At 51.2% G+C, this 10,060-nt stretch overlaps 1 protein-coding gene across 1 annotated transcript; it reads right to left on the reverse strand.

Annotated features, from left to right (window-relative positions):
- Positions 1-1,587: 1,587 nt before the first annotated feature.
- On the reverse strand, positions 1,588-9,845 carry OVOL2 (ovo like zinc finger 2). Its single transcript, XM_050894874.1, has 4 exons — positions 9,731-9,845; positions 8,800-8,990; positions 6,361-6,550; positions 1,588-1,912 (listed from the first exon to the last, which is right to left on the reverse strand). Exons 1-4 carry the CDS (start codon positions 9,828-9,830, stop codon positions 1,602-1,604), a joined length of 792 nt encoding a protein of 263 aa, XP_050750831.1. The 5' UTR covers positions 9,831-9,845; the 3' UTR covers positions 1,588-1,601.
- Positions 9,846-10,060: the final 215 nt, after the last annotated feature.

Raw genomic sequence — 10,060 nt, forward strand, 5'->3', positions numbered from 1 at the left:
CTGTTGTTGCAACATATATAGAATACAGCATATCCTCCCCAAATGTACAGCTTTATTTTGAACACGAAATGAATTTTTGTAATTTACAAATGAAATCCATTAATTGTTATGCATTTAAATTGATGTAAAACCTGTTTAGCGGCTGTGTCCATTAAGTTAAGAGACAGATGAATAACACGCGCTTGGACCAGAGTTACCTTGTGGTTGCTGAGGAAGTTACCACCCCACCCTGTCGCTCCTAATGTAGACACCCAAGTGCCCAGTAAAGGCTGCAGCAGCTTCTGAAGAGTCTTAAAGTGTTAGGGGTTTCAGCAACATAGGCTATATGGGCATCCCTCCCCCTTTTTTTTAAATCCCTAAATTCACACTCGATAGTCCCTATAGGCTACCCTCTTGGTTGTCCTGGGTCAACAGGAGCTGGAGCAGGACTATAGAGGAAGTCCAGAAGCACAAAGATGTAGTACCAGTCCCTCATCATCACCGCTGCCTCCTTCCCTTGTAGCATCAGTCTCACTAGGAGCTTTCTGAACTGACAGTGGTTACAGATGAGAGGCCAGATTCGTGCCTACAGTTTTGCACTGATCTCATGAGGCTGAGACAGGCGAACTCTCCGTTTTCGCTGCATTGCACTGCTCTGTTGTGTTAGTGAACAGGCACTTACTTGATCATTAAAAAGAAAAAAATCCCCAAACACACACACACACCCCCCCCATAAAATACACACAAAATTGCATTTCATCATGACAGAAAATACATATCTTCAAGTCATTAAGTGTTTTCTTTGGGTTTCTGGGTTGATATTGATGTATGTTAAAAGGATGTGGTAATAATCCCCAAAGTGAGCGTGACAAGTCCAGGAACATCAGAGTTAACGTTACACTTAAGTCTAAACATGATACAAGTAAGTTCACAGCTTAAAGTACCTAAAACACGACCGTAAGTCTGCCCTGGAATAATGTCATTTGCTAGTAGAGAAAGTTTGGGAGGAAAAAGTTCTGCATCCTTTAAAAAAAGTTTCAGCTCACCTTGGATCACGCTTCCATAAATTGTTAGTGTACTGCACAAGGTGCAGGGTTAAGGTTATTTGCACATTTTAACTTATTTACCGATACAATGTACTCCTGTTCTTAAGACCATTTTAATTCATTTTGCATAGAACAATGTACTAGTAGCTGCTCTTACACGGTACTTTTCACCCAAACCTCTCAGAAGTAATTTGTATGGGAGGTAATGGTTATTATCTTTACAAAGTACAGTGGGGAAAGGTGAACTTATTTGTCAGCGGCCACTGGGACACGCGGCAGAGCTGAAACAGAAAACAGGTTGCCTGAATGTCAGTTCAGTAAATACTCCGTCCAAGAGGTGACAGCTTCTTCCAAGCTTTCCATTTTTTTTGGCCAGATAAAAACGCCTGACGTTTGCATCGTATATGGGAATATTTCTTTCAAGTTGAGATTCTGCCAACATCAAGAGAGTCCCGTTAACAAAAGCATCCCTTTCATTTCAGGGATTTCTTTCAAAATTGTTTTTAAAAAAATAATATATATATATATAGTCCTACATGTAAACTTCATTCCTTTAGACCACTGTAATCCACCGTGTTACTCATCTTTGTCGTCATCTTTGGAGTTCCTCTGCAGGACAGGGCTCAGTTTGTTTTGCAAAACCGCTGCAAGTTTTTTTGAGGTTTTTTTCAGGAAAGCGCTTCCGGGGTGAACATTACTAACGTGCAGGTACAGGTCCTCCTGCGTGGGGCCTGTGTAGCCGCAGTCTTCGCACACGTAAAGTTTATCTCGCCTCTGTTTGTAGGCGTATTGCTGCTGCACACCGTGAATCTTCTTAAGGTGGGACTCCAGGGAACAGCGCTGGGTGAAGGCTTTGTTGCAAACCTCACATTTGTAAGGACGAATTCCTGCAATATTAAAAGACAGCGATTACCATTCTGATTTACGTTTCTTACAGCCGACTAAGGAACCGGCTAAGAGCAAGGCTCTGGCATATCAGCTATTGAGCAGATACCTAGCAGCAGGGAGCTACTAGCCCGAGGAACTATATGTCTAAAGAAAACATCTTACTTTCAGGCTAGAATTTTCAGGAATGGGTTGATATATTTAGGCATAGACAACCTAGAAACGTTTCAAGATGACACAGGCAGATGCTGAGGATAACAGGTGCCCATCGGCGCTTTGGTCCTAAAGAAGAAGCCATTATCAACTCTTGCAAAACTTACTCCTTTAGACCCCCATCTTTTTGAAGTCCTGTGAGTAGGTAAAACTATCGGTTTCAGCTAACCTTTCATTTTGGCTTTTATAATGAATGAAATCTTGTATCTCGGTAAGATGTTAATTTTTCTCTTTTAGTGAGCAAAGCTTAATGAAGCTCCAGTGAAGGGCAGCCCAACGTGAACATACAGCGATCACAGTACCTCAAAGGAGTGAGAGCATTTTTGTAGAATATAGATTTGATGACTGAGATTACAAGCTCAGGTTCTAGAAGATAAGTGCATTAAGAGGAAATAAATATGTATGTGTGTCTCCAGAGGAGGGAGAAGGCGCTGGCTTGTGATTTGAATGCCTGAGCAGTTTCGTTCAGTACAGACAACCAACATTACAAAAATACTGAGCAGTAAAGAGCATCCATTTTGCCACCAATCAACACTGGTTTAACAACAACCCCCCAGTACTTAAATAGCTGAGGGTTTAGCGACACTTGAAAAAACCTAAACCAGTTGTGATTTTACTTACTAGACTAGCTCAGTAAGTTTTCAAGCAAAGACTAGCCTTAAAACTGATGCAAGGAGTTACCTAAACCCCGCTCTGTTCCAGATGAAAGGTGAAACGCGAGTGTGTGGAAGATCAGACCTATGGCGAGCCAGGCAAAAAAGGGCAAAGCACACATGTCCATACAGACAGTTGTAATGTTGTAATCGCACTGCGTTAAGTTCACCACTCAGTCCGTGATCTTTCCACCAGAAATCGAAACTAATTAGAAGTTCCAATAAGCAGCATCTTGGTTGCATTTTTGCAAGTCTTGTAAAAGGAGGTTATCCCAGTGCACCTGCTTAAACTATCAAGACTAAAGTTTCCTAACGCCTACTGCTGTGAGACTGCTTCGGTTACATTAAACTGCAATTGGAGAGAAATGCCAAATCTTCATTAGAATTCATACACAAAAATGTATCTTTTACAAACAGTATTTTGGGTGCAGTTTCATGCTCATGTGAAGGCAATTTAAACCTTCACCGTCCTTGGTTCCTGCTGCCAACAGTGCTCCACAGGCATGAATACAAGCACAAGGGGGGTAGTGCCAGGATGGCACAGGCCATCAGGGCTGTGGGAACCTCTTCATTGCTTAGGAATCATTTTAAAATTTTATTTTACTGTGTATATTAGTTACTTTTTAATGTTTAAGTCTGCTTATAGCATGAAGCTAGACTGGGACGTTTGGCTTTCACTCTCTCTGACACTACCGTGCAACTACTGCTGCACAGTCTGGTTACAAACACTGCACGACAGTTTCCACTGGAACACCGACATTCAGTAAAGCACATGTAGATGAGCACCCGTAGCTACAAAATAAAGCCCACACTACCACTTCCAGCCCGTTTGTCTTCTTTTTAACATCCAAATATAGCCCAGCTTTCCTGAGCAGCAATCAACTTTGACATAAAAAAGGCCACTGCTTCTAGAGATGCCATATTTCAGCTTGGAAAAGATACATGCCAATACATTATTGGTACCACTGCTGCAGCCAGCCTTCATCCCCGCCATGACCCAAGGCACCAGGCAAATGCAATATATGTGAGTGTTCATCCTGGCTTTACACTGGAAAGGGAAATAGTGATGCCAGATTTCTTCTAGTAAATTTGAGGATGTGCTGGTTTTGGCTGGAGTAGAGTTAATTTTCTTCACAGTAGCTAATGTGGGGCTAGGTTTTGGATTTGTGCTGGGAACAGTGTTGATAATGCAGGGATGCTTTTGTTATTGCTGAGCAGTCCTTACACAGAGTCAAGGCCTTTTCTGCTTCTCACACCACCCCACCAGCGAGCAGACTGGGGATGCACAAGAAGTTGGGAGGGGACACAGCCAGGACAGCTGACCCCAACTGACCAAAGGGATATTCCATACCATATGATGTCATGTCCAGTATATAAAGCGGGAGGAAGAAGACGGAAGGGGGGGACGTTCGGAGCGATGGCGTTTGTCTTCCCAAGTAACCGTTACGTGTGATGGAGCCCTGCTTTCCTGGAGATGGCTGAACACCTGCCTGCCGATGGGAAGTGGTGAATGAATTCCTTGTTTTGCTTTGCTGGCGTGCGTGGCTTTTGCTTTCCCTATTAAACTGTCTTTATCTCAACCCATGAGTTTTCTCACTTTCACTCTTCCAGTTCTCTCCGCCATCCCACTGGGGGGAGGAGTGAGCGAGTGGCTGCGTGGTGCTTAGTTGCCGGCTGGGGTTAAACCACAACAGGGGACAATCTAACCATAAGATTCACATTTCCAGGACAGTGCATTTTCACTCCTGTCCAGTACAAAGATCCTTCTTCCCTTCCAGAGTTTCGCAAAATTGGCTCCACTCCTGCATAGCGAGTTCAACCCTACCTGCAACAGCATATATGTATTTTTAGCTTCTGAACAGAGACCCTCTTGGATTTAGTTTCCGAATCTCAAAAGATGAGGGGACAGGTTGAAAAATCACTTCTTTGAGAAGCACTGTCTCCACGCTTCAGCCATACCCCAGCGGCAGCTCCCTGCTTGCAGCCAGCAGCTTTCCTTTCCACATGAAAGCTTTGCAAACAAACTAAAACAGCCCAAAATATTGGCTCCGACCAATGCTTTCCCATCAAAACAGGTGGCATTGTTTTCGTGAGCTCTACTGCTAAGACACAACTCCTGCCTACCAGCATCACCTCTAGCAGTTCACCTGGTTAATGGTGCCTGAGCCAAAAAAGGGGCATTGCAGAGCAAGCCCAAATGATCGGCAGGTCCTGTAGGTAACCACAAATCTGGAAAGTTGGAACGTGCCCAAGAGATGTGGTGGATGCATCTTCCAGGTGCCCTGCAGTGCAAAGTCAAAGCCTCCTGAGCAAAGCCAGCTTGGCCTGCCAGAAAGCATCTTGCTTGGTGAGTATGGGGTTGATATGTATTTAAGCCATCGCTTCCACTAAGAAAAAGAAAGAGAAACAAAAAGGCGGCCTTCTTCCTGCCCCAGGTTAGGATAAGCACTTCTGTGACCAGTGAGCTGGATTGGAGGCAACCCATCCGGTTCAAAGAAAGACAACCACTGCTATTTGGGGTGGGCTCAGGAACTGACCCCACTGCAGAGCGGCCATGGAAAGTGCATCCTTCCAGCCCGGGGGAGCGATATGGGAGCAAGAGTGAGCAGAGCAGGGAAAGGGACGATTTTTCCTTCTTCCAGTGCCATCATGGGCTTAAATCGCAGCATCCTCGGTTGTGCCTGTACAGCTGGTGTAGATGCAAGCAGGGAGGAGGGAACTAGCCCAGATTAAAGGCAACTTTTTTACCCCACCTCAATCCAGAGCAGGAATCGCTGTCAGGAGAGTCTCCACCCACTGCTCCTGATTTTCAACCCATGCTGTGACCCGCATAAATGAGTAGAGATGGTTTAGGCCAGTGGCCAAGCTGATCTGGATGGCCAGACGTGCAGAGGGAAACAGCTCCGAAAGGGATTGGAGGAGCTGGTAGCCCGAAGCAGGCAGGGATGCAGCGCGCAGGGTTAGCAGAAGTCAGATGTGTTGCCTAGTTTCCCCAAAGAAGCTGGAGGCACAGCATGAACCACACTCTGGTTTCTCCAGACAGTGCCAAAATCAAGCCATAACCCCATGCCGCAGGACGGCCAGCGGGGAAGGTTCGTAACAGCAAAAAAACCAAGAAACTGCTGCTCATTGCCTCTAGAGGGCAAAGCATTTTCGTCCACCGCCTGCCTCTGCTCACCGGTACACGCTGGACTCGACATAACATGTGGTGAGTTATCCCAGGAGGGTTATCCCGGGTGGGTTATCCCGGGTGGGTTACCCCAGTCTCGCTGACCCAGGCACGGCAGCACACGGCTGCGTCTACACCGGATCTGGATGGCAGCTCATGCACCTACACTGCTTCACACGGATTTCGTTAGTTCTCCTCAGATTTCGTTAGTCCCAGGACTAACTGTCCACACTCACATCTTTCCCTTTCCTCCACTGCATGCCCGATATTTTTTGCAAATGTTGTTTACCTGGGTTTTGTATTATTGTCTTGCTGGGTTACCCTCACTCTCTCCTCGTCCTTGTCCCATCTCACCCCTTCTCCCACCTCCTGCTACCCAGAGCCACCCGCAAGCCCCTGGCGAACGCGTTCTCACCGGTATGGGTCCGAACATGTCTTTTCAGATCAAAGGTGTCGTTGAAGCCTTTTCCGCAGAAGGTGCACAAGTGTCTCTTCACCTGGCTGTGACACTTGATGTGACGGTTGAGCATCCGCTGCAAGCGAAAGCCTTTGCCACACAGCTCGCAGCTATGCACCGTAGCATCGTTACAGGTGCCGGTGGTGAACTAAGGAATGTAAGAGGACTGAGTGAGTAGGCATCGAGATGACAAAGACCAACAGAAAACACACAAAATAAGGAGGGATGGCTTATTGTGGCATTAAAAAATTCTTGGGACATATTCAAAATGAAAAGTGAAAGCATTCAGGAGATTCTTGCTGGGTGAAACCTTCACGCTTCCCTTGCAATCAAGTGGGTGACTTAACGTGCGCTGTTTGGGACCGATGCAATGCTGGCCAGCTTGGGTTCAGGGGTTAAAACAAAGCCTGTGTAGTGGATACCTTCCAGAGGCAGGGACCCTCGTCCAGCTACATCCGTAAGCACGGGCTTAGGCTATGAGCACCTTTCCATGGGGCCACATGTGTCTTTGCTCCTGCACTCAGCTAATAACCTGAATGGAGACGGGAGGCTGTCCCTGGCATGAGAAAGTCATACCCATGCAGTGCCTTCGCTAATCACGCTTCCAGCTGCTATGGGTCCCTCAAAAACCAGCCAGCGGTGAAAAAAAGGTAGGTTTGGCAAGACAAACCAAAGGCACGTCGTGCTGACTCAGCAGAGACTGAAACAATGGTATTAATCTCCTCCCGTTGGTCTTCCTGGCTCGTTAATTAACAGCAGAGTGTCATTAGGGGTTAATCTCCTCATTCCCACTCCTAACACCAAAAATATTGTGCCAACACCATGACCTAACTTGACTAAGGGAGACACTGATGATTCAGCTCTTGGGAAGACCGTTCCTCAGAGGGAAGGCTTAATGTCTGGAAGATGCAAATACTTCGCTATTAGTTTAATTATTCGCGGGGGAGCAGACGTGCTCGCCGCTAGCCGCTCGGGACGGGGGAAAGCCAGTGGAGCAGGCGGCACTGTGTGCACATGTCCATCGGCTCTCGTGGCGCTTTTGGGGAGTTTCTGTGGCATGCTGAGAAAACCCAACTCTGCCGAAACAAGGTTTCGCTGTCACAGTTGCTAATAGACCGGGTTAAATTACACAAAGTAGGTTAAAGTCAAACAGTGGGGGACAAGCTCTTCACAAAGAGAGGAATATGTTTGGGGTTTATTTTTCCTGAAGAGCCAGTTATTTTTCCTGATCCTCCTCCTTCGCTTACTACTGAAGCAACGCTACCTGAAATTGTAAAGAAAGATTAAAAAAAAGGCAGCTGTGAAGCCACAAGGTGTGAAACCAGAGGGGGAGCCAGCTGGGAAGTATCTGCTGGGCAACAGGTAGGACGCCACCTCATGCGGCCGCATATAACCAGGGTGAAAACCTAGTGTTAATCACGAGATTAATACACGGTGGCCAAAAGGCTGTCATCCCAGCAGAGACAGTGGGAATTTTTACAGCTCCCTCCAGCAAAGCAACAACCAGGGTTTAACGAGGTGTTAACTAGCCACCGGTAAACACATCTCCTTCCTAGCACTGGGGTGGCCTGGCTCCACCTCTGCTGCCGGGAACTCTGGATGTTCAGAGATGGACGTGGTCCTCCCACCCCATCTGCATCACCACCACGCTTTGGGAGCTCGGTCTTGGGTACCACAAGGAGCCCATGAGCAATCTGCCTTCTCAGCCTTGGGAGGGAAATCACCGCTCTGCTCTGCCGGCTCTGCCTGGGGGACACCCAGACAGCAAGAGCTCCTGCCCATGCAGCAGAAAGGCTCTTCAGCAAAGTTAACGGACAGATAATTGCTTCATTTCACCCAAGCCTGTGGGTCCACCTCAAGGTGGCAATGGCCTTTCACAGCTCGAGGAGGACCTTTTCCTAGCTGCTACTTTGATAAGTTAAGAGGGTAGGGGAGCAGCGGGAAGATTCACCGCAGCCCCCCTTGGCAAAGGCTTGACTACAAACTAGAAGGCAGCCTTTTAAGGAGGCCCCACGTTAAGGAACGAGATCCACCCACGCACCGTGGGGCATGACTCCTAGCTGCCAGGGCTGGTCCTTCCTGGCTGGGTTCAGAGCTCCTGCGGGACCCAAGCCAAGCAGGTCAGGGGCAGCATGTCCCAGGCGGGGATAAGGGAAGGCAAAGGGCACTGGAAGATTACGGTACATCGCTTACGAGGCTTGCCCTGCCGCTGCCATCCTACGGCCGGCCACTCTCGCGGGCCTCCATCTCGGTGTGTGGGACGGGTGCTGTCACCTCTAGCAGAGAGAGCCCAAGGGACTGTTGTCACCCGGTGTCCCCGGCCAGCAGACGGGCCCTGCCCTTGAAGCGGGGTCACCCCATCACCGGGGAAGAGACGGCAGGGGTGCAAGCGGTTACCTTGATTTTCGACCTGACCGCGGGGCGCTTGACAGCCAGGTCCAGCAGCATCCCCCCGGCCGTGCCCAAGTCGCCGGGGGCGGGCTGGGGCGTCGGGGAGTCGCTGGGCTCCGCGTCCCGGGTCCCGCTGCTCCCGCTGCTCTCCAAGCTGCAGCTGTCCTCGTAGCCCAGCAGCACGCAGCCGATCCCGCCTGCAGCGCGGGGGGGGGGATGCGGTAAAGAGGGGGACCACGGAGCCGCGGCCAGGGGAGGGGCGGCGGCGGCGGCGGGCGGGGGGCAGCGGTGGCAGCGGGCGGGAGCCGCCGAGCCCTCGGTGTTTAACCTGCGGGCGGGCCGCGGGCGGCGGGGGAGGATCCCCGGCTCACGCTGCAATCGGAAACTCAAACACGAACGGTCCCAAAGTTCAAACAAGCCAGCTCCGCCGCCTTCCCGTTATACCCCGGGCAAGGGCAGGAGGAGGAGGAGGAGGAGGAAGAGGAGGGGAGGGGGAGGCCAGGAGTACATCACCCCCCCGCCCCAGGTCCTTTCTTCTCCTTCCCCCGCCACCTTTCTCATGCAAACGAGGTTTCCCACCTCCCGGACACACACACACACCCACCCCCATGCCCGGGGGCTCGCCGGGGTGGGAGATGGTGCCAGGCATGGGGGCGGCATCGCCTGGCGGGGCTGGCACCCGGCACCCCCACCGCTGGGCGGGGAGGGCCCCCCCGAGCTCCCCGCCACGTTTAGCACAGCTCTCCCCGGCCCGCCGCCGCCCGCCCGCCCCCTCGGGGGTCCCCCGGCCCGGCAAAGCCCCCTCCCCAACTCGCCCCCTCCGCAGCCCGCGGGGACCGGGGCGAGGGCTGGGGTCTGGCGGGGACCCCCTCCCTCCCTCCCTCCCTCCCTCCCGGCGGCGAGCGGTGCCGGGGGAGGGAGCCCGTCGGCGCCGTACCTGGGATGTAGGTGTCGGCTCTCTCCTCGTCGGGCAGCCCATCCCAGCTGCGCACCGCCGGCTGCGGGCTCCGGCGCTTCACCAGGAAGGCTCTGGGCATGGCGAGGGCAGGGGGCACGGCTGGGCACGGCTCGGCACGGCTGGGCGCGGAGCGGAGCGGCGGCTCACCCCGCCGCCCGCCCGCAGCCCGGCGGGGCGCGGGCGCTGCGCTGCCGTCCGCGGGGAGCGGGACCGCACGCACCGGGCAGAGCCGCCGAGGCGCGGGGAGGGGAAGGGGAGGGGAGGGGAAGGGAAGGGGGTGGGGGGGGGGAGGAAAGTTTCATAAGGTGG

Source organism: Gymnogyps californianus, chromosome 3, assembly GCF_018139145.2.
Source record: "Gymnogyps californianus isolate 813 chromosome 3, ASM1813914v2, whole genome shotgun sequence".
In the NCBI taxonomy this organism is placed as follows: domain Eukaryota; kingdom Metazoa; phylum Chordata; class Aves; order Accipitriformes; family Cathartidae; genus Gymnogyps; species Gymnogyps californianus.